Raw genomic sequence first — 23719 nt, forward strand, 5'->3', positions numbered from 1 at the left:
CTTCTGCCTTTCTCCGCGCTGCCCCTAAAAGTATCTTCCGGGCTTTCAAGTTTCCTGTCTTTTCTGGCCTCGTCCCTAACTCTCTCCCTCCCCCCTCCCTCCTTTTCCCTTTTCGATCTCTCCGTCGTCAGCATATCTGGCTGAGTTTGGCCCATGTGGAAACACCGTCCCCCATCGCGATCCGATTCAAAGTCCGGGACCGTCGATTCAGGCGAACGTGGTTTCTTTGGCTGGTCGAAGAAGAAGTCTCCGCTTTGTAAGTCCCGTCCTAGCGCTCTCGCCACTGCTGCTTTGGTTTGCAGATTACTTGCTTGGGGCCTTGGTCTATACTGGTCCCGTTATTATTATTCCTCCCTCGTCATTCTTCTTCTGTTCCTATTATTCCTGCTGCCCTGATTACTGTTACACCTGGTCAAGCTTCTGGCCCCTTCCGGTCTGCCTTCCTTGACTGTTTTGTTGTCGTTGCTCTTTGTTGCTCTCTCCCCCATCCCGCTGCCAAAGCTCTTTCTTGTTCAACTTCAGCTTCCTCCGGATCCTGCTGTATACGCCACGGAGTCTGGAGTCTTGTTCAACCCACCTTTCGACCAGGGCCTGCATGCATGACAACCACACCGTCATCCCTCCCACTGCTCTCTCATTGGCGTCGGCGGCTTTTTGGCTTTTTCTCTGCCCTCCCTCGTTGCTAACCTGCACCTCTGCCTAGCCGTTGCGCGTCCGGATTCCCCCGCTCGTTCGCCTTTACGGCCTTTTCGCTCTTTTTCCCGTTCAGATCGTCCGGACAGCAGTTTTTCCAGCCACACTGCAGCTTCACGGTCTCGCGCTCCTTCGACGGTAACTGCTGGCTCCTATTACTCCGAAGCTCCCAGGTCCACCTCGAAATTAAACCCTCACTCTGACAATACAATCTCGAGGACAAACACACATCTGACCGTAAACTCGAAGACTGGGACGTCAATGGCTGGTTTGATGGATGTTGACCGCAGCCGCTCGCGGCGGGAGCGCACATTTGTCGGCAGCGAATGTGCTGTCTGCGAAGAGCCGCTGGAACACACCCTGCGTGGCGAGCGCATACTCCAATTTTCGTGTGCCCATGTGGCTCACGAGGCTTGTTTCTACGAATACCTGCGTGAAATCGAGGGTCAATTCTGTCCGACATGTGATGCACCATTGGGGCTTGACTCAACGCGAGGAGGCAACGTGCTAGACATTGGTAAGTCAAACTCCCGCTTAATGTAATAAACTGCGATGGCTAACGCGGCTTGACTGCAGAAAAACTAAGTAATATTGTCCGCTCTGTGAACAGCGATGCCGCGACTCAGCGGAGTGGGTTGACTACCCCCACGCCGTGGGACTCTGTTACTAGCCGACAAAACCCTCCGAGTGAAGTAGGAAGTCGGCCGTATAACCGCGACAGCCGGGATCCATACAACCGACGGGATAGCAAGGACACCGGAAGTCAGCGTGAACGGATTGAGCGTCTGACCTCAGGATCCCGCCAACAGCATTCTCGGAACGGCAGCGCTGCTGGGTCCTCGGGCGAATACCATGAGCGTCGCCACGACTATGACGTTCAAGCCATGGAGTCGGACCTGAGCCCTCGCACGGCCCCGACTACGAAGAACCCCATTCCGGCACCCACAGTCACCATCCGCAGCGAGTTCCCGACACTCAACCGGTCCCGTCAACAGCAGTCGCTCACCTGCTTGATTACGGTTGAGATGCCAGAGGGGAACTGGCGTCCAGATGCGGAGGACCTGCGAAGTGGCTCGACGACAAATTCGCAACCTAAAGATGAACCGTATCCATCTCGCTTCCCACCTATCCCAGAGCCAAGGTCTGCTGCGTCTTTCGAACCTCAAGAGAACCTCGAGGAGACTGCGGAAGACCTCAGGACCAAGGTGGACAACTGGCATGGTTTAGAATTCCAACGGTAAGCCACACCTCATGTCCTATCTTTGTAGTGCATCAGCTGACGATCTAGATTTGGCAAACTTCGCTTGCATGGCCACATGCGGGTGGGCAAGGACCGTGAATCATGGCAGGAGCTGGAGTGCTATCTGTTCCAAGAAATGCTCATTTGTGTCAAGGAGAAGCGGATGCCAGACCACCAATACGATCCTCAACTACCGAAGCCTCGTCCTCGATGCACACTGAAGGGCTCGATTCTGATCAAGAAGCACTTGAAAAGCATTGAAGACCTTCCTGGTATGTTGACAACGTTTTGCTATGTCAAACAAGTGAGCTAACTTCATTAGATGAACCTATTCTCACCTTACACCTATCTGTCAGCGAACTGCCCTGCTTTTATCTTCGCTTCCCCAATCGGAACCAGTTGGACATGTGGCGTCGTGCCCTTTTGGACTTCAACGCTGTTGATTTCCTTCGGAGCCCCGAGCTTGACTTTGATCGCCAATCCGGGGCAGAGGATGATGACTACCGAACTGGAAATATGAAGCGACAAGCGTCGTTGAACTCCTCGTATGGCGCGGCGCGGTCAAACATCACTGCCATTACTGACTACACAAACATGGGCGTGGAGGCTTCGCCGCTTCAGTCAGTCCATATTCCGGTAGACATCGTGGTAGTGATTCCTGTGTCTTCGTCTATGCAAGGCCTGAAGATTACACTTCTCCGCGACACTCTCAAGTTCCTTGTCCAAAATCTCGGACCCCGCGACCGCATGGGTTTGGTGACCTTTGGTTCTAGTGGAGGAGGGGTGCCGTTGGTTGGAATGACAACAAAGTCCTGGGCCGGTTGGTCTAAAATCCTGAGCTCTATTCGACCTGTTGGACAGAAGAGCCTGCGGGCGGACGTGGTTGAAGGGGCCAATGTAGCAATGGACCTGCTAATGCAGCGAAAGTCGTCGAACCCGGTCTCAAGTATCCTTTTGATCAGCGACTCGTCGACTTCTGACCCTGAAAGTGTGGATTTCGTCGTATCTAGAGCTGAAGCTGCCAAGTGAGTTGCCCTAGATGCCCAACAAGGGGGTAACTGCTGACTAAGTATTCTAGGGTTGGAATTCATTCTTTCGGACTCGGATTAACGCACAAGCCGGACACGATGATTGAGCTGTCGACACGGACAAAAGGCTCATATCTTTATGTGAAGGACTGGATGATGCTGAGAGAATGTGTCGCCGGCTGCCTTGGCGCCATCCAGACAACGTCACACCAGAATGTGAAATTAAAGCTGCGACTACCGGAGGGCTCCCCAGCCAAGTTCGTCAAGATCAGCGGAGCATTGCATACAACCAAGCGAGCCACAGGACGCGATGCTGAGGCTGCTCTTGGAGACTTGCGTTTTGGCGACAAGCGGGATGTTCTTGTACAACTGGTAATTCCACCAGATACAGCGACCCATGAATCACCCCCGCAGGACCCTTGGGAAAGTTTGGTGTCCGGGCTGGAAGCCCTAGGAGGCGTTTCTGATGGCGATGAGCAACGTGTTCTAAGCGTAGAGGAGGTCCCGCTGATTCAAGCAGACCTGACCTACGGAGACTTGCTTCGGGATGGCCATCTGACACATTCACCACGCCCATCACTCCTGGCGATCACCATGCTCCCGCCGAACCCTCGGTACAAGGGCAGTGGAAGGCCGAGCACCCCTCCTATCCCTCCTCACCCGTCCATCGTTCAACGTCGCATGGAGCTGCTCACTTCAGACATGCTGACACGTGCTCTGACACTTGCTTCCCGTGCACAGCACGACCGAGCCCAGCATTTGTTGAAAGAGACCCGGGGTATCCTCAAAGGCCTAGGCAAAGGCAGCCTCCCTCCGCTGCCTCCACCTGCACAGAAATCTCCCAGCGACCCAGAATCCCGCGGCGATACACCCACCTCGGGCTCTCCCAAATCGTCGAACTTCGACAGCCAGTCGTCGACTGCTTCTGACACTGCCACCATCACTCCCGTCGCAGCAGTGGACACCCAGACCATGATGGCTCTTGATGGCGACCTCGAGTCTGCCTTGGAGTGGATCAACCACCCAGCCGTCTTTGGGCGGGACTCTCGCAAGGCGGTGCTGCAAAGCATCGGCGTGATCTCGTCACAGCGAGCATACACCTTCCGCTCGCCCTCCGAAGGACACTGGGCGCAGCGCATTACGGGCGTGCGACGGCTGATCGAGCGCTCAAGAGACTGGCGCGAAACCGGTGACGACGCATTGACCGAAGAATAACTTAGACATGATTGATTACATTACGCGTTCGGCTTACTCATTCTGTTACTCTCGATCTTTTCGATATTTCCTTTTTTTTTTTTTTTTTGGTCTTGGTCTATTTTCGGCTGGCTAGGCAGATCAGTTCACTTCTTCGTTTATGATACCACTTTGTTCACCCTGGCTGTGCGGCACGATACCACGGTTTTATTTGATTTGCCTATACTATACTATCATACCCTAATTTTCCTTTTTCCTTCATACCTACTTACTACTTACTATGTTTGTTCGAAGCGCTGGATGGCTATCTGTCTATATGTACGCCTGTTGTATATGGACCCCCTTCTCTTGTTATTTTCTTTTGGTCTGGGATTGTGGTCATGAATGATGTATGCTTGCGCACCCGCAGGTTCTTTACTTATAGTACCTGTGATAGTCATGATCGTACAAGAAATCTTTATTGCATTGCATGTTACTGGCACCATATCGCATTCCGTAGTAGATTATTATCTTCATACCGCCATTTCTCCAGTATGTCTAGACCCACTCGACTCATCTCGACCCAACTTAATAGTACCAAGTAAATTAAGCCCAACGGCACCGCCACCTACTATCTTGACTACCATCGTGAAGATATCCTTCCCAATACCTGCTCTGCCTCTAACTATCCCGGTTTCAACTCTGCGATGCCAGCAGTCTGATCCACCGCCCTCAGCGCCAACTACATATAATTCCAGTTTGTGCGAGGCTGAAGTGAGGGGGCCCGGCGCTTCCAGCCATCTCGTATATTTTCAAGATTCCACCCACTCTTTGTCCTAGATGGATACAGTGGGCGTTTATGGGTTTGACAGGCAGGAATTGGTGTTGGGGATAATTGTTGGTTTGGTTGTTTATATTGATATTGGATGCTAGATGGGGATTCTAGATAGCCTCAGGTCTCCTCTTTCTGCCCTTCCTGCCTGGTCTGATCTGATTTGGTCAAATGAGGACAACACCTGCAGGGTCAGCGCTTCTTGGTCTACGGCGTAGCAAAGTAAGGAAGGCACTGACTGGCCCAACTACCCTGCTCAATACAGACTACGGACCCTTTACTCCTATTTGATAGTTAGACCCCGCATGCCAACAAGCTGAGACCTGGAGACGGCGCCAAATCAAGAATCGCGGACGGATATGACTTTCTTGACTCTTGTCTCGGATCTTGTTTGGGTTAGATCAATGACTACGTATGCACGCTATGTAGATAGATAGAGGAGGGAGAAATACACGGTTGGCTGGGGATTCCCAATTCCCAATTCCCAATTCCCGTAGTATACACTAGCTGAGCAAGATGCCTCCAATGTTCTCTGCAAATTCAAGAAACGGTACCGAATGGGAGGGGTGTGAGTTTTCATTCATTGGTCTGCCATCACCTAGACCCTGATGATTCCAATCTGCTTTTGGTTGGTTGGTCACCTGTAGGGTCAGCGCTTCCAGACATTCGCATTCACCCTGCATCTCATTTGAATGCACATTGGCCCCGGACCCGGCAGGGAACTAGCTGGTATGATTTCACGGCGCCAATGAGAAGCGGAGTTGGAGCCAATTATAGTGTCGCGAATGATACTTTGTATAGAAAGTCCTCCAGGTCGGATTCAGGGTATTACGCAGCTAGATGTGGATGGAGGAGATGACACTCATGAGGGACCATCATGGGATTGTTGGGAAATATTCCGTGACGTCTGTGTCTTGGATATAGGTATACCGGGAGGTCTAAGACACGGGATCGAACATGGGAGTCTGGAACGGATATGCTCAGTGAAGGGGGTATAGAGGGGGATAACTTCGCTCATTCATTGGTTTACTGGGAATGTAAACAGTACACTGTACTTACGGTACGTCCGATACTGACAGTTTGATTGTAGTCGAGGTGTAGTGTCATGCTCTTTAATTCGCGCATTGGATCAGATGCAGAGGCTGACATCCCGTTCTCTTCAGGGTAACTAGAACCTGGCTAATGGGGTTGCCGAAGTCAGCATTCATGATCAGAAGGAGAGACGAATATGGATTCTTGCATCTCTGGGGTTGTCTCCAGTGTGGTCTGGATGAGGTCCAGAGGGAGGAAGTGGCTATGCGAAGAGGTGATCTTGTTCTAGATCTTGATTCCAGTGGGGTTCTGCAGTACGTACCCCATAGCGGCACGAAGAGTCCTAGATATCCAGAGATCCAAGACATGATCAAAAGATGAAGAAAGGTTTCGTCCAAAAAGAAGAGTATCGGTGTAGATTCGGTCGTGGTCTCGACTTTGATCTTCAGCGGGGTTCCCGTCCCACGGGCCACAGTTCTCCATAGCACCCCGAACAGTGTTGGCTGTTGGGTATTCAGAGATCCAAGACACGGGATTGATATAAAGAAAGAGTCTCCAACTAGATGAGCGAAGAAGACGGACATAAGCTTGATTGTGGTCTCGATCGTGATCTCCAGCGGGGTTCCCGCAGTCTGTTCTCCATAACGGCACAGGCGCTCTTCAGTTAGATACCGAAGGATCCAAGACACGGCATTGAAGCGAAGAACATGTTGCCAACCAGAGAACAGGAAATGCCAACAGTCGGGTTCTACCGTTCTGGTTATTGGTCCCGATCTTGTTCTTTGGCGGGGTTTCGTCTCACGGGCCACACTTCTCCATAGCGGCACGATGATTCTTAGAGACCTAGCATCTAGACACGACAACGAGGTGAAGAAACAGTCTCCAACCAAAGAAGGGAAGACGTCACGCGCAGAATTAGTTGTGGTCTCGATCTCGATCTCGGTCTTCAGACGGGTTTCCTCAGTACTCCATAGCATATCGAACAATCTTCGATATTGAGGGATCCACGACACGGAATTGACGCCAAGAAAGAGTCTCCAACGAGCAAATCACCGCAGGCGGTGCATTGACATACTAGAGAGGAGGATTAGAACATGCCGGCTGCGCAACAACATTGTCTGCATAGTGTATATCTTGGTGGCGTCAAATCAAAAGGGCCCAACATGGGGCCAGCGCTTCCCAACCGCCCGCACTGATACTGTATACCATCTTCCGTTGAGCTTGAGAATGGCGACAAAGACAAGTCAGAAATAGATGACAGTCTTGTTTCCCTACCAATCATGCTTGTAGAGTGAGAATCTTAGTATAGGCTAGTTTCCCCGCCAAGTACTGGAGAGGGACGAACTGTCTCAGATCTCCAAGTACAGAGCCGAAACAGGGTCGAATCAAAACGGCTCCGCAGAAACAATAGCAAACAGAATCTTGACTGTCGCAGCGAGCTAGTAGTCCATTGCACCAGTTACAATAGCAGAATCCGTTAAGCGTCTGACTCTGTTTTTGGCTCAGCGGCATGAGTTTTGATAGCTTTTCCCCACCAGCACGATGATTGGGCAGTAGGGCTGTAAGCCAGCATAGTCCAGCGGTTCCTTAGACACGGAGACTCTGAAACCGATGCAGGAGCTTGGATAGACTAGCATTGATGCGGGTGTATCAAGGGTAAGCCAGGGTCGATAGAGTAGCGGGCGCCTACAATGACAAAGAGGTGAGATGCTCTCAGCCAACGGCCGCAGACTGGGGGAGCCGCGCGCCTTGGGCTGGCCATAGCGGTGCACTGTGGAAGCGCGGAGGCGACCAGGCTGGTGTTGAGATATTAAGTGGCCATGGAAACGCAATGGGGTAAATAGCTGGACGGGCGGGGATTCGCTGGGGGAGGACGCCCCTGCTGGATTTCTTCACTGCTTCAGATGCCGCGCGCATCTAAGTCTGCAGAAGGAGGTCGTGTTTCAGGACGAGACCCTGGCGGTAAAGGGGAGATGGACAGACATATAAGGAGGGGATGGTGATGATGTTGAAGCAGTTTTTCATCACGATCTCATTCATCTCTTCTTCATCTGTTAATCCGTTAATCTTCTTCTTCTCTCTTTGTTTGGTGCAGACCAACAAGTTGAACTTGAACGTTGAAGCGCCGACTCGACTTTCGCTTTAAGCCAGCCTTAATTTTTTTTTTTTCTGGTTCACCAGATACGGAAGACCCCTCTGTATCTAATCCACACCGTCTTTTCACTATTCCCCGGTCTCTGCTGGACTTTGACGCCGTCTTCTTTCTGTGAGTTGAAAGTTGTTTCTATTTTCGAGTCTTGGCGACTAACCCCATCGGGACTAGACCGCACAACCTGGCGCTACTGCGTATTGATACCGTTTCCAACGTTCTCGGTCTGTATTGTACCGCAGCCGTACGAAACCAACAGGGCTCCTCCATCTGCTCTTATACAGCACCTGGGACTCTATATTACTATCTTTAGCCTGCTCCTCTCTACTTAACTCTTTACTCCCGCCTCCTTCTCATACTACTTCACTCGCGTCTGTTCAACCTCATTTCTTACAAATTCGGCCCTCATACTCGGCCATCCCAAGCCTACTTCATCCATCCTCTTGTTGCACAGACTATTCAGCAATGGCACCTCGACCAGATCTCTACCCTCTCAAGACTCCAAAGAACCTCACATTCCCATCGGAGCTCCAAGAGTATCTTCGCCCTGCCAATGCAGAGCCAGCTCGATGCAACGATGGCAAAGGCCCATCAGTGCCACCACCTCTTGCATACACAGAGTTCTTGAAAGCCCTCAGCCCAGTATTCGGCAGTCCCCCAGCATCCGCCAATACTGCATACTCAGGCTACTCCATGAACAAGCAACTCCCATCACCGCAATCCCTCCCCTCAACAGCCTCAACCACCTCCTCTTTCCCCGGTGATGCCTCAGCCAGACCAGCATCAAGAACCCATGCTCGCACACGCTCAGGGCCTCCTACTCCTATGAATGCTCCTCGCTCTGCAGCTGAGCACAACCATCTCCGTCGTCTGAGACCATCGCCGTCCTACCCGTACTCACCTACGGTTGTCATGGACTCGCCCAGGAGCGCGCACCCAGCCCGCTCCCCATATCTGCCTCTGGAGCGGAGAGTGCGCTACGTTGAGTCTCCCACAAGTGCAACGTCAAGGTCCATCACTATCCAACATGTCGTTACGCAGACTGTGACCCTCAAGCGTGTGCCTTCCCTTGCGCCTCCGCCCAAGGGCAAGCGAAGAAGGACGGCCCAGGCTAAGCAATGATTGAACTGGCTGGGCCATCTCTCTTTACTATTGAATACGTTACTGTCTGCCTAGTTTGATATTTCTTTTTGCTGTGTTATGTTTCCATGTTATCGCTGCGTTACGCTTTGCATCTTGCATCTTCGTACTAGACGGGTCTGACTCCAGCCCTGGCGGTTGACGAGGAAGCCCAAGAACGCAAGGGATGGAGTTATGCATTTCCTTTTATATTTTTGTGTCCCTTTTTTGTCTATATGAGCCTGTTACAGTCCCGTTCTGTTTTGTTTCCTATGCTTGTGGAAAAGCGAGAGCGGAGTTCAATGTGTTCTCAGGGATCTCGATGGTTGGTTGGTCGGTGACGGCGGTTCAGTTGGCGTTGAAAGCGTGCCTATACTTAGCACGGTGTTTCTTACTTCGATATCAGACTTAATGGAAGGAATGATTCCTAGTGATTACTCACCCCACTTGTAATAGTATACCGGTATGGTCATACTACCTTGCCTCGCCCGCTCTATAGTCTATACCCTTAGCCCTCACAGCCTTACTAGATACATGTAACTGCAAACAGTCCGACTCCGAGGTCGAGTATGCCTTGCCGGCAAAACTCGGCGCTGAAAATCCTGCACAATCAAAATCGATACTAGTACCAACAACAAGCCTAAACCACCAAGCTCGAGTGAGCTATCGCTCAGACACTAGATCCTTCGACCATATATCCGATCCCGTACGCTCTGACTCCCCAACCCAAAGTACGGTTCAGGGTCTAGCGCACCAACCAAATCACGTCTTTCTACAGGATTGTTGGCTCTATCTACGCCTCGTACTTCGAAGTGGTTAAGAACCCCAGGAGTCCTGTTGGACCCGTGGGCCCGGCTAACTGAGTGGCTGACGGCGTGGTTCAGTTGGGCTTGGAATCCATTACTGAACGGCGAACGAGGGAACGAGTCATGTGCATAGCCTGAGCTCTGGGACGGGTTGGAAAAAAATAGCCTGGCGCTTGCGAGGAGGAGGATTGCGATTCCGCCTGGAAGGATCGCGATGGCGCTTGGGCTTGTTTTCTTGTTGGTTTTGTTGATGGAGGCCTCTTTCTTTACCTGGGCTTGGCGGCGGGGTGGTGCGTTGGATAGGAGAAGGACTTTAGAGGGTTATTTTGGTCAATTGAGCTTCTGGATTAAATGGATACAGGCAGCTTTGGTTTGATTGTACTAATAGTAATGGATTAGGTGCTCGCTGCCGGCATTGAATGATGTCCCAAGTATGAGTACAAGTGGAGCGTTGTTGGTGGTAAGGTATGTACAACTGACTGTGTCCCGCTGACGTAGGGAACAAGCCCATCCCGCGTGGTTCAATTTGGATGGCATGACGACAAACACTCCTGATTAGTATTAGGCAGAAGTTTGTGTAGTCAGCCCAAGATTATAACTACCGTAGTTACTAGCATGAAGAGAGAGTATATAGAGCGCCAATACATATACACCCGTAATTACGTATTACGACCGTAATACCAATTCGAGCCCTGAGCATCAAAGTTAGTATATCAGGATCCCCAGAGTCGCACACTACGCAGCCCAACAACCAACCACCATCAAGTGTTGAAGGTTTAATTAACTCAATAATCCCTCAAGAGATGCAAGGACCGCATGGCCAACTCGAATAGCGAAGGGCGATTGGCGATCCCGACGAAAGAACGAGGTCTCTCATGTGCCAGAACCAATGAACGGCGCGCAGGGAGTGGGAAGACGAGGGGAAAAGACATCATGACATACTTAGTTCATAGTCGCCTGTTCTATTTCTAGACACAACGGCAACGGTTTACTCTGGTTAAGAGCGTCTGATAGGGCGCAAGAAGTTGCGATGAGCAAGACGCAGAGCTAGTTCCTCTTGTCTGTCCGTAAGCAGTCCCAAACCGGCGCGCCTGGAAGACTCGGACATGGTAGACATGGGTAGCTGTGCCTTTAAGCATGGCCTAGCGGCATTCTAGTGCGTGTGAGCTCACCTTATCTGTGCGCCTGGGAGAGGGGGAACTGGAGAGGGACTGACGTTGGCGATGCAGATTGGCTGGTAAAAAAAGAACGGGATTGTGTTCTGTCGTCGTGCGCGGAGCCAGAGAGACAAATATAGAAACCAGTGTCCATATGATCAACGATTGAACAGAGTTGATCCTGATGGGCAGAAGAGCGGGAGTTGTTGAGATGGACGGGGCCAGCTGATTGGCCAAGAGCGATGTTCCTTAAGCGCCGCCAAAAGTGAGAGTTATTTTTGGCTACTTTTGGCTCACTGATAAGATCCTGAATCCCCTTCCCCTCTCGCAACAACTGGGGAAGCAATCTCTGTCTGCATCACTGGCGCTTGATTCGGTCAAATCAGCGATCTCAATGATATTTATAACTCAGATTGCTGGCAGCTAGTGTATTGTCGTCACTAGGCTTGCATGAGCGACCATTCAGGTCGTTGCTTTAAGCGCTTAACCTGGAGATGACCATCACCCTGATCGGCGTGGCCTTGAAGACTCCATTTTTAGAACGCCGATGTTTGAAGTCGTACCTGCAGGTGCCAGGTGGTTGCTAAATCTTGCACCCCCTGCTGTGTTCTGCTCTGTTGGTTGGCTCGACTGACTAGCCTTGCCGCTGGGGAAATGAGGTCGACGTCTTCGCTCAGCAAGCGAATGACGGAATTAGGTGCTATTATCAATTGATTGACGTGAACCTTCGTAAGAATCTCGTCTGCTAGCAGTTTCCCAGCCCTGGCAATCAATTTGTTTGGTTATGCATGCCGTGTGCCCGCAGATGAACTGTGACGGCACCGTCATCTGCAAGCCAGCTCCGAGGCAAGTGATCGGGATTTTCTATAATTAGCTTGGAACCGGGCCATGAAAAATTTCAGACTATTTATCCCATCATCTTTGATTGATTTCGTTCTCGGTTTGGGGACTGCGTTTCTCACGGGTACAACCCAAAGAGACCCTCAATGTCAAGATGGATGGACGAAATACGCGTGACCTACTATTGTTCCTAATTCCAAGGACATTCTTATCTTCATTGACGAGTATTGAGGTCAAAGTTCATTCAAGTGTCCGGACGATCGCAACACTGAATACTTCCCTCTGGATGACTGGTGTGCTCCTCGGAGAAGGGTAGGTTGCCCCGTCACTCATTTGGATCCCTGTCTTTGAATAGAGACCGTTACCCCACCTAGCGCAACATTTTGTACCAGCAATCCAAGAAATATTTGGAAACCGGGGTCTTACCTAGGTCATTCGCCGAACATGCCTTTTCAACATGGTGTGGGAAGAATGTAATGGAACAAAAGACAGTTCGGAGAGAAGCCACCCTCCAGTACTGCCATACCCAGAACCACAGTGTATTTCACTCACCACAACTACCAGTTAGCCCGTCCCTACTATTTATGTTCTTATGATCCCTATCGCCACCGCTAGCAACTTCCTTTGCCGTTTGGGAGACCAGACGAGAATGGATAGTGGTGCCAATCCGGATAGACCCCGCACCACCACTAGACTTACCAGACCAGTTTAATAGATATGCAAGCGGAAATTAGAGGTTTCGTCTAGATTGACGAAGTCATACCACTGTAGGGAAGAAGGTTCGATTGGCAGTTTACTGTTCTGACGCCAAGGCCCCGATTATCCTATTGTTTTGGGAGAAGCCGGTGATACCAGGAAGAGGGAAGGGGCGCAAACAGGCAATGGCTCTCGGTTTCCTTTTGAAAGAGAGTCAAAAAAGGAAAGTAGTAGCAACAGTAGTAGGATTAAGGTTCTGATAGAGCCCTGTGAGAAACAAGACGCCGATGATAATAAGTGGATTGTTGAGGATGAAGCAAATAATGGGACTTTGATAGGCAGAAAAAGTGGGCTAGGCTAACAAAGGTACGGTAGGCAGGTATCCGTCGCCCCTTTCCTACAGGTGCTTAAATAAATTGGTTGGCGTAGATTTAAGCGGATCCCAAACCGGGCTTTTGCTTTGAACAAGATATATATTTATACAGAATATATACACAGCCTCTAAGTATTTACGGAGAAAAAATGAGGTTGGGCCATTGATATAACCAGTGTAACCGAAATAACCACGAACGTAGAACTGGGTAATGCCGTCCGCAAAGGGTAACAGAAAAATATAGTTAGGGAGTAATATGCAGAAAAATCAACACTATCAGTCAATTATCTTTGCTGAAATTCGCCAGAGGGGGCCAGGTGAAGTTATGAATACAATATAACAACAAGGAATAGACCGAAATATATCTGTAGGATGTAGATATATGGTAGGCAGGGAGGATAACAGGAACTGTAATGTAGCAGACTTCAATACAGCAAAGCGCACGTCTCCCTGGAATATCATCACGAGGCAGAGACCTGGATAAGGAGAGACAGAGCGGGTGAAAGTAATATATAAAAGAGCGCTCTGCGCATGGAAAGGAAATGAAAATGGAAAATAACTTTAATTCATGAGAAAGAAATAGCAAAGTAAGCTCGAAAGCATCAACAATAGAAAGTAAGTAACAACAACAAAGACACATAACCTGCCCCAGCTAGAAAGCACTAAATATAAAGATAAATCCAAAAATATATAACTGACTCCAGAAGAATGAATGAAGCTTGACTGGACTGAACCACTGAGGTTGAGAAATAGAGAAACGTTCCACTCCTTTCCCAACAGACTGGATGGCCAGCTTCAATGAAGGACATGAAAGTAAAGTAAAGCAATCAGAAAAATGCCGCCGTGAGAACTTAAAAGTAAAAGTAAAAGCAAAAGAAAATAGAAGGCCTAACGCCAGTAGCACGCTCATATTTGTCAAACTAGTTATGGTTAGCTATGAGAAACTAGGGTCGGCTGGAAAGAGGACCCCAGCATACCTGATTTAAGTGGTCAAATGCAGAGCAACTAAAGCAGTAGATACTGCCATTCGCAAAACTTCATGACAACACGCCAATGCACAGGCTGCTTCTTAATGCGTGGTCTGATATCAAGGGATGGTGAGGGTATGTTCATCTGGAGAAGAGACTCGTCGGTGTAAGTAGGTTCGGTGGACTCGTGGGTAAGCTTCCAAGTCTCCAGCAGCACATTGTACATGCGTCCGAAACTACCGAAGTCGCTAGTGTCACCCATAGAACTGATGCGCTGCTCGAGAATGATACGGAAGTTGCTTGTCGGGGTGGAAAACGCTCCTGTTATCAACATGGGCCAGACAAGAGAGCGGTCGAACCCGGAAGGCCCCGACGGGATGTATTGGAGGAGGGTGGCCACCGTCTCGACCAGGTCGGTTATTCTCCGCTGCTCGGGGTGGAAGGCAGGGGTGAGGCTGTAGAGGTAGATCCGGGCTGCGGCACGGAATATTGCAGTCATGTTTTTGGTGAGTTTATCGGCTTGAATGATGCCGGTGGGGGAGATTGGGGTCTCATAGGTGGGATCGAGGACTGCTTGCTCGGCGTGGTCCAGTTGGGCTGATAACGCGGTAACATGGTGGTTTATTGTATATTCGTCGATACTCCCTGCCTCCTTGAGGGAATCAAGGCAAGCGATTTCAGAGATCAGATACATGATTCGATCATCGCAGCCCATCAATTCTCTCAGCCCTGACGAGATCCCGTTAAGATGCTTGTTACGATATGTGTGGGCAAACTTCGGAGACTGCCCCAGCATAGTTGCCCCGAGGATATCAATCCAAGTGCTAAGTGACAGTCGAAAAGGAGGGTTGATATACGGGTTTGGTTGGTCCAGGCCCAGCTTGGTGACCAAGTTCGTGACAGCCGAAAAGTGGTCGGTCCATGCGATATCCAGCAGGCCGTCAGCCTCTGGGGGCCCGACGGTGCAGTGAAAGAAGATCATGGCTAGCGTCGCATCTAGAATTGTATCGTGGCTATGGTCTGCACATAAGGCCTTGTTGAGCTCTGAAATCGCCGCGTACCGGTGCCGCATGATGTCCCTCTCTACTCGTTGGCCGCGCTGCTTTTTGACAGTCCGGAGATGGATGGCGGATACACTCAAAGAGCAATGGTAGTATGACTTATTTGAGTCTAGCCAGCGTAAGATCTCGCGTGCACGAGATGTGCCTTGCTTGTGTAGGTCGAGAATTGGAAACACCAAGCGCAGAACGTTGTCGACAAAATGGCAGAGTAGGGAGCGCTCTCGATCATTGGTACTCATTTTCGCTTCCAGATATAAGGACAAAGGGCCAGTAGGGAATTCGGAAGAACCAAGCGCAAGGGCAACCGGGTTGGGCGCAGGTGGTGCCGGCTCAGTAAATCCTTGGTACCAGTCACCACCGCCCTGCATTGCTGGCGTCGCTGTCGCTGTCGGGACTAACGGGGCTGGGTTTGTTGTCGTTGCTGATATTAATGTTGACGTAGGGACCCATGGGCCACTCGGTAGTAGTGGAGTTGCTGGAGGTGCTGCTGCGGGCACTTCTCTTGCTGCTGAGTTTGTTGATGGCCCTGGTACCAAGGTCGAAGCGGGAATCCATTCACCACCCGGAAGTGCTGGAGTTGTTGCAGCTGTTGTTACTATTGCTGCGGAGCTTGGTGATGATTCTGGAATCGATGTTGGTGTAGGGAGCAATGGGGTTGTCATAGGATTATACCAAAAGGCGCCAGGGTCTTGTGCTGAAGGGCCATCCTGAACAAAAGTGCCGGCCCCAATCCCAGAGTCATAGCCAAATGCAACAGGGTTCAGAGAAGCGGTTGTAGGAGTGGGTAGGTACGGCGAAGTAAAGCTGTATGTGGCGTGTTCCGCTGACTTCGGTGGCTGCAATAGCTGCACTGGCTCTGGTCTTGGTCGTACTGTCCGAACCGACTCCACTGACTCCATTGACTCCATCGATTCGGTGGGCTCCATTGTTTCCGCTCGGACTGATTGAGGCTGGCTGATAGGAGGATGGCGTGGCCGTACACCAGGTACCGCATTTCTTATATATTCTAGAGAAGTTCAGCACATCAGTTCTTCATTGAGTAACCATAATAGCGTGCCTACCATGGAGAGCCTGTTCTTTCTTCGACACTTTAGTCTCACGAACCCTCCTTTTTATCTTATCTGTTTGTAGCGTTCGCGCCTGAGTACTAATCCACCAGCTTGGCTTTTTGTATTCGCAAGTAACGCCGAGGCTGTCGCATGCCTGGCAGGTAGGTTGTTTCTCGTCACATTTCTTCCTTCGTAAGCGACAGGTATAGCAGCCTGCAGAATGGGTACAGTCAGTTTCTGTGTGAACTTGTTTTGTGATGCAAGAGGAAACTATCTGGTTGCGCCTAGAACTAACCATTGCGCGAGCGTCTATGCTCTTTTGTGATCTTGCTTGCGGGGTCTGTGATAGCTGGGGAGTGTTCGCGCGATGTTCGATCTGGCTGTTGAGGTCTTGCTGGTCGAGGCCTTGAACGTTGAGGCTTTCTGTGCTGAGGCCTTCTCTGCCGAGGCTCCGGTTCGTGAAACTCTGGCTCATCAAGCTCTGGCTCGTCAAACTCTGGCCGTTGAAGCTCTGGTTGCATAGTTGGTCCGGTAGGCGCAGACATAGTGTTCTGTGTGACTGGACTATGAGGCTCGTAAAAGTGAATATCGAATCGAGATGGCTGAGACCCGGCTGCCGAATTGACAAACGATGTATCGACGCGATAAGACATAGCTCCAAGAGATCCTCAAGTGACACAACAGACCACAGGTGTGGTATGCTGTGAAGCACCAAGAATGGCCCAAGAAGGATGAAGAGATAGAGGGACTGTCTATCAGCGCGACAATTGAGCGAGACTGTCGCGAACATGATACTCTTTATCAATGGCGATGAAGACCTTTAAAACCAAAAACAGTAAGGCACTATCTTCTGATGCTTCTATTTTTTCCTCCATGGCGGCGGTTGAGCTAGTGAGATGCATGAAGACCGCATCTCGAAGCGCGGGGAGGGGAAGATCTGAACTGTCGACGAATGGCGCGCCAACAAAGGAGCTAATTTTGGATTCTGGCCGGCGGTTGTGCCTGGGGATGATCAGGGTCAGAGCTAACTTGGGAACTGGAGAGTTCCTGTGTCCTGCGGTCCATCATCCATGCCAGTTGCTGTCAACTTACCCCCATTTGGGATAGTTGGCGCCGGCGTCAGCGGCACTGTGATGCGGCGCCTCTGCCTCGCCCATAACCCATTTCTTGAGAAATCGATGCCTGTTGCATACACCATATTGGCAATGCTAGTTGACTACATTCTCATAGTGTGGGCAGTCCTTCACCCTCTTTTCCGCTTGAATTCGGCCAAATATTGAGGTTTTCCGAGTCTTGTCTCTCTGAATCGACTTCTGATACAGGCACGAAGGTGGTCCGCGCGTCGCCCATCTCACAAAAGAATTCCAGTGCCATTGGTTGTTTCGCGTTTCAGAATGCATTTTTTTCTGCTTAGCGAGCTGCTCAGCGACTGATGAAACGCTGACCCAGGAGGTTAATGGTGAAAGCACAGTGTCAGTTGCATGCCAAGCTTCAATACTCATTGTCCCATTGGCGCACTGTTCAGCCATCAGCGGTTCCAACTGTCCCCGGATTGGCGGAGATCAGATCATGTTGGCGCTTTGAACTCAACTGACCAACCAGCAGCCGGGGATTTGGACAGGCTCGCGCCGTGCCGAAATTCCCGGGGCGTTGGTAATATCTCATTCGCCAATATCTGCTCTTTTCTGGATTGCCCAATCAACGACCTCGAGTTGGCGCCCTTCACCGTCAACCCTCACCAACTTAATGCACGTTAATTCCACTAGTTCGGGCGGCAATGTAAGGTTAATTAGTTGAGTGCACGACCATTTGGGGTAAAATTGACCAATGATGCTCCAAACTATTAATAGACATTCAGCCTGGACTAGCGGTTAATTACCTACTTATGGTTTGATTCCGCATTAATCTATGCGTTCGGACCAAAATTAGCAACACTTATGCATGAGACACACCTGAGGCTGCATTGCTCGTGGCATTTCTGTCTCAGGGCCCCCTTCACACGAGTTTCGTTCGTTTCAACCCAATTGATAACCGCCGAGTCTCCCATTACCGCTGGCTTTGTATCAGAATAGATTTCTTGGATACTCTTGTCGAATAGTAACAACAGTATTGCCGCTATGGGTGCTCTCTGTAGTAGCATTCGCCATCAGCAGGCGTTTGCATTATCTCGAGCGCGAGATGAAACCTGATCGCCTGCTCGCGTTGGAAGGACTTTGGGCTGATGACATTCGTATTGACGGACTTAGGCATTGGTAGTTGGGCGAGGTTCCCGCTTGGCCTGTTCCCCCGACGGTTGCAATCCACTAAGCCGTCATCCTTTTGTCAAGTACGAGGGAGCTGAACAGATTCGTGTTGGAAGGACTTGGGAGAGGGGGCATTCGTCTTGGGAATTAGCTAGCTAGGCTCAGGAACACTCGGATAAAGAGTCCGCCTGAACTGCAGATCATGAAGTAACGTGCTTCCGACAAGCACAAGAATCTGAGAAAACACTTATTACAGTGCAGGCTCGATGTCGAAGGCTTCATGTGTGCAAATTATCTGATTTTGAGGATATTGGATGCTGGTCGTCCGTACAACGAAAACTCGTTGACATGCGTTGTTTTCCACGTGCCTCAGGGAGACCACGGGGACTGAAACAGCTGAGGCAATGGGCTCCAACCGCTACGTCATTGATGCCGTTGTTTCATGAATCAACTTCAGCCCGAATACCAGCGTTATCTCATAAACCAGGATAACAGGTCAGATGGCCCGCACTTAACCATATCTTTCCGCGAATTTGTCATGCTTGAAGGCCTGACTATTCCCGAGGGGCCAAGACCCAATGCCTCGAGGTCACAGACTTGGGGACGGGGACTAACGTGAACTAGTACAACATGAAACGGATGATCTTTGATCGTAGAATTTGGTGTTCGTTGGGCCTATTGGTGGGAAACGTCGATTTTACGATTATCGAGGGATGGCAATCAATGGAGACTACGGATACTGGAGCAGATTCAATGCGCGAACCCGGCGCCATCGAGTCAGTGTCACTGTTACACTACACGTCGTCCATCCAGGCGGTGATGGTCTCGCCTTGGATGAATGTTAAGGATAAGGCGTCGGAGCCGGGCCTTGACCTTCTCGTCAATTTCGGCGGTCAAACCTGAAAATGAGATCATGGATGCGGGAAACGAGACTCGGGCCAGCCACCGAGTGTGACTGTCTAGCGGTCAATCCTTGCGGCGCTGGGGCTTCACGTTCGCTTAGCCCAGTGCGGTAAGAATTGTGCTGAGCACCTCAACTTCTCACGTTCCTGCGAGTCTTGTGCGACGGGGAACCGAGTTACAATTTGTGGAACAGCTAGCGACATTGTGTCCTCGCGATGTTCAAATGCCTGATTTCGATCATCGGAAGTAGACTGCGTTGCGCCCAAGCGTGATAATCAGGTATCTGCTCAGCATTCCGACTGGCCCAAGCATGACCTCTGGAGGGCACTGCATTTCGGCACCGCTGGACCGAGAGAACAATGATAGACATTATGGCAGTAATATGGGGAGGACAGGATACCGCAGCACGCCAGCGAGTAATCATTGGAAGCTGCAGGGGCGTTAGCCTTGAGGATTCGAAGAAGGATCAGGAGAGGCGGGAAAACCATTGGTATTTGAAGTTTGGACTGACAAACCCAAGAGTGACGAGAGTGACAAGTGGAGCGGAGAATCTCAGCAAAGGCCCTCGTCACATCTGATACGTCTAGGAAAGCAATCACACGTTCACAACTTTATACAGGGTGGATCCTGGCTGGGACTTGAAAGTCGTGAACTGTTGCCATTTTCAGTAGCATTAGCCTTTGAAAGTGGCCCCAATTGTACATAATTGCAACGAAGCAGGCCGAAAAGAGGGCTAAAATTAACCGTCAATCAAGGTGATCGAATGGGACAACCCGCCTTAGCGCCGCCCCGATTGACCAACGATTGGCGGTTGTCTGGCCACCCGCCGTGATCACAGCATTAGCGCCTCGCCCTCCAGCCTCTCACACCCTGGCCTTCCCCTCCTTTGCGTGCCATCTCTGCCACGGGAAATTTCAAGGTTCTGCAGCTCCTGGCGCCCTTGTCCAAGATGAGCGTATCATTGGGTATCTCTAGCCGCCGGGAAATCCTGTCATGCAGGAATGCAGCCAATCACTCACTTGAAACACGAACCCAGCATGAGAGGGCGTTGATCGATTCGCCGTTGCTCTTCGCCCCCTCCCGTATGCATCTCCAGGCTCACTTCATCACACCCATTGAGAGCGATTCTCGCTGGTCGAATCCTGGCGTTTTGACATGATGGGGAGAAACGGCCGGCGCTTTGAGTCGTGGCATATTCCTTTTTCCCCCTAGGGCCAGAAAGCCTTTACCGACGGGGTTATACTTAACGCTGTGTGATCCCGCGATCTGCCCTTGTGCTTCCTTGCTCTTGATACCCAACTGAAATCGCCCGCCTTTGCCCGTCGAGTCGTTCGTATATTGTCAACTTCTTTCCACTCAAGGAAACCGCACAACCTTATCCCATATGAGCATATTTGCTCAGATTGTCGAATAGCATTGTTGGCTCTCTACTCATAGGAGCCTTCTGCTCCACCTGCGGCCAAAATGGTACGTACTGGTTTCAGTATTTTGTGAGAGAACTTTCGATTAATATTGTCACCTAGGATTCGGCTCGAGGATTCCAAACGTCTTTCGATTACATCAAGACGCAGCAAAGCCTATTTCAGGATGCTAGGACACTGCCGCGCTATAGATCTCGGTCTGCAATCTCGGACGCTACTACTGAGATTTTCGACAGCGATTACGATAGCGACTCGCTAGACGACACATCCAACAGCTCACTATACAGGAGTGGATCTTCGGTTAGTATATTTCTGCTGTCTACTTCCACGAGGAATTGGGTTAACTTGAAATGAATGCAGCTCGTTGCCGAGAGTGTTACCACGCTATCGTCTGTGGACGAGATCAAAACACCCCAGTCGACCGGCCTTTCCGGATTTCCTTTCCAAATCGATGAAAGCCCGATCAAGGGCCCTCAGGGCCCGCACCTTTTTCGAACATCGGAGGACTCGCTTTCGAGACCCCAACTCACGCCGGTGGAGCAGGACCCCACCAGCGCAGTAGCCACCCATTTTTATACTGGCTTCAATGCCGAACCAGAGAGGAGGGATACTCCTTTACCTGACAACGTCGCTCCAACCCCTCCTCCCGCTGCACATTCCACATCCCGGCGCGAATCCGGAATCAATATCCCCAATTGGTCGCCAAACCAGGTTGTCCGCTGGATGCGAGGGTTGGGCTTCGAAGAATCTGTTACCGAGAAGTTCCTAATCAACGATATCTCTGGTTCGATCTTGCTTGAGCTCCAAATTGAGGACCTTAAGGAACTTGAGATTGCCTCGTTCGGCAAGCGACACCAACTGATGGCCTGCATTAAGAAGCTTCGAGAATGCAGTAACTCCAGCGCTACACCATCTTGCGACTCGCGGATTTCTACCCCCGCTTCTTCGCTGCGGCAAGATACACAGACCCCTCAGACCATTAGCTCGAGGGGAAGTTCCCAATGCACCAGTCAGTTTACGGGGGCTGATGCCACGAGGACCCGATCTGGATCGCGGTCTTCTGGGAAATCGGGGAAAGGTCATGAACGACAAGACAGTCGCCAAAAGCGTGGCCGCCAGGGCACGGAAGTTGTGCCTCAAGATTCAGTCTCGATTGTTGCAATCGAGCAATTGCTACCAAAGCTCCATGTGTGTTCCAAGGGAGAGAACTGTCGCAAATGGCAAAAGCAGCAGACCCGAGTTGCCCGCTTACTGAAGGACCTTCAGCTTGAAGGACTCGGAGGTTCTGTTCTTGTCGCCGGTGATCCAGGAAATGCTCCCAACGCGCCGTCTCTGATGAAGTCTCCACAGCCGGAAGCCAGGTCAGAAACAAGATCTGAGGCGAGACCACCGGCCCTAGATCTAAAGCTACCGATGTTGGAACGAACATCCGCTGGAATAGAGGAGAAGACACCTAAATCCGACATCACCCCATCTCTTGTCGCATCATCTGATATCATGGGTGCCAATCACCAGGCGAATCTTCACTTGTCCCAAGCGATGCTTGAAGATGTGCAAACCCGAGACCCGCAGGAAAATGTGCGCAACTTCCTCAACTTTCAACGTTTCAGTGGACTTCAGCCGGCGACAGATCCCGCTACACCTCCTATGGATACGATGTCCATGACGGAGTCCCCCAAGTTCGCGCAAGGGAACCAAACCGGTCCCCCAGGGCCTACCGGGCCGACGCTTACGAACAATCTCCGCCATCTTCCAAAGCTGCACATACCCAGCATGCATGCCCCTAGCGAGTCAACCTTTTCTCCGTCCTACTCCGCTTTGCGCACCGTCACTCCGTCTGTCATCCAAAAGTCACAGCAGTTTCCCGCCACGAACCGAGGAAAATCACCTAACCCATATGGTTCTCTCCTATCGCCCTCGGACTTTTACCGTGACGGTGCCCAATGTGAACAGGGACCCCAATCACCCGGTGGTGAGGACCCAATGACAGCCGTGCCACTCAACCCTGTTGAGCGGGCTTGTTCCCAGTCCGTCCCACCGGACATGCGTTTTGGAGGGCAGTTGGCACACAAGGCACATGACGCCCAGCTAGCAGCCAGCAAGGCGGAAACCCACCGCCGACTTCACTCTGCTATCCAGACAAACGGCTTCAAAGCTCTAGTTCCCGTTGCCGAAGGCTCGGCTCAGGCACCAATTGACACTCTAGAAGACCTCGAGAAGACCGCAAAGACTCCGCGCTACAGACACAACCCCATGTCTCCGGGCTCAGCCCACGCGGACGACATCATCCATAGCGGGTGGATGAAAAAGCGGAAGACCACCAAGTTCATTCGACATGAGTGGGAGGACCGCCACTTCGCACTCCGCGGCACTAACCTTTGCATGTATCCCGATGAGAAAGCCACTGAAGAGAACGATAAGTCTTTGGAGCGTATCGACGTCGATGATTACGCGGTAGCGTGCTCATCTCTCCAGTCCAGCTCGAAATTAACTGCCGCCTTCAAGAAAACCGTATTGAAGCGTGTTAATGACAAACAAGGAGATGCAGCAGCAGCTTTCGCCTTTTCCCTGATTCCTGCCCCGAACAATTCCGGCACCGCAGAGCGGAAGCCGTTGCTATCGAGCGGACCGAAATCGCATCATTTCTCAGTCAAGTCTCGTGAGGAGCGCATCGACTGGATGAGAGAGCTGATGCTTGCCAAAGCTCTTCGACGTGGCCGCGAGAGTGGTGATTTGGTCAACCTCAACGGCGAGCCCTTTTAATTCGCTAAACAGGCTTGCCTTCCCTTGATTTTGAATTACTAGCAGTGATACCCATTCATTCTTTTTTGCAACTTTTCTCTTCTTGTTCACTGTTCATTTGATCTGTCTTTCCAGTTTGCATATCTCCAAACTCTCCATCCTGCCAATGTCTGTTTTTGTTTTTTTTTGTTTTC

General features: G+C 50.9%; 6 protein-coding genes across 6 annotated transcripts; 3 read left to right on the top strand and 3 right to left on the bottom strand.

Annotated features, from left to right (window-relative positions):
• Positions 1 to 153: 153 nt before the first annotated feature.
• APUU_41281S (vWFA and PH domain-containing RING finger protein) lies at positions 154 to 4176 on the top strand (the record flags this gene model as incomplete). The annotated part of the gene is made up of 6 exons (XM_041704446.1): positions 154 to 256; positions 704 to 1210; positions 1270 to 1930; positions 1982 to 2205; positions 2256 to 2958; positions 3012 to 4176. The coding sequence occupies 6 exons, from the start codon at positions 154 to 156 to the stop codon at positions 4174 to 4176; spliced, it is 3363 nt and encodes a 1120-aa protein (XP_041557031.1).
• Positions 4177 to 6134: 1958 nt separating this feature from the next.
• On the bottom strand, positions 6135 to 6975 carry APUU_41282A (uncharacterized protein; the record flags this gene model as incomplete). Its single annotated transcript, XM_041704447.1, has 2 exons — positions 6135 to 6145; positions 6321 to 6975. The coding sequence occupies 2 exons, from the start codon at positions 6973 to 6975 to the stop codon at positions 6135 to 6137; spliced, it is 666 nt and encodes a 221-aa protein (XP_041557032.1).
• A 1637-nt stretch (positions 6976 to 8612) lies between these two features.
• On the top strand, positions 8613 to 9269 carry APUU_41283S (uncharacterized protein; the record flags this gene model as incomplete). Its single annotated transcript, XM_041704448.1, has 1 exon — positions 8613 to 9269. The coding sequence occupies one exon, from the start codon at positions 8613 to 8615 to the stop codon at positions 9267 to 9269; it is 657 nt and encodes a 218-aa protein (XP_041557033.1).
• A 4874-nt stretch (positions 9270 to 14143) lies between these two features.
• Positions 14144 to 16869, bottom strand: APUU_41284A (uncharacterized protein; the record flags this gene model as incomplete). Its single annotated transcript, XM_041704449.1, has 3 exons — positions 14144 to 16173; positions 16229 to 16429; positions 16512 to 16869. 3 exons carry the CDS (start codon positions 16867 to 16869, stop codon positions 14144 to 14146), a joined length of 2589 nt encoding a protein of 862 aa, XP_041557034.1.
• Positions 16870 to 16971: 102 nt separating this feature from the next.
• On the bottom strand, positions 16972 to 17373 carry APUU_41285A (uncharacterized protein; the record flags this gene model as incomplete). The annotated part of the gene is made up of 2 exons (XM_041704450.1): positions 16972 to 17218; positions 17309 to 17373. The coding sequence occupies 2 exons, from the start codon at positions 17371 to 17373 to the stop codon at positions 16972 to 16974; spliced, it is 312 nt and encodes a 103-aa protein (XP_041557035.1).
• A 3453-nt stretch (positions 17374 to 20826) lies between these two features.
• APUU_41286S (SAM and PH domain-containing protein) lies at positions 20827 to 23546 on the top strand (the record flags this gene model as incomplete). Its single annotated transcript, XM_041704452.1, has 3 exons — positions 20827 to 20829; positions 20886 to 21083; positions 21144 to 23546. 3 exons carry the CDS (start codon positions 20827 to 20829, stop codon positions 23544 to 23546), a joined length of 2604 nt encoding a protein of 867 aa, XP_041557036.1.
• Between the last annotated feature and the right edge of the window lie 173 nt (positions 23547 to 23719).

The sequence above is a fragment of the Aspergillus puulaauensis genome, chromosome 4, assembly GCF_016861865.1.
Source record: "Aspergillus puulaauensis MK2 DNA, chromosome 4, nearly complete sequence".
NCBI classification, from domain to species: domain Eukaryota; kingdom Fungi; phylum Ascomycota; class Eurotiomycetes; order Eurotiales; family Aspergillaceae; genus Aspergillus; species Aspergillus puulaauensis.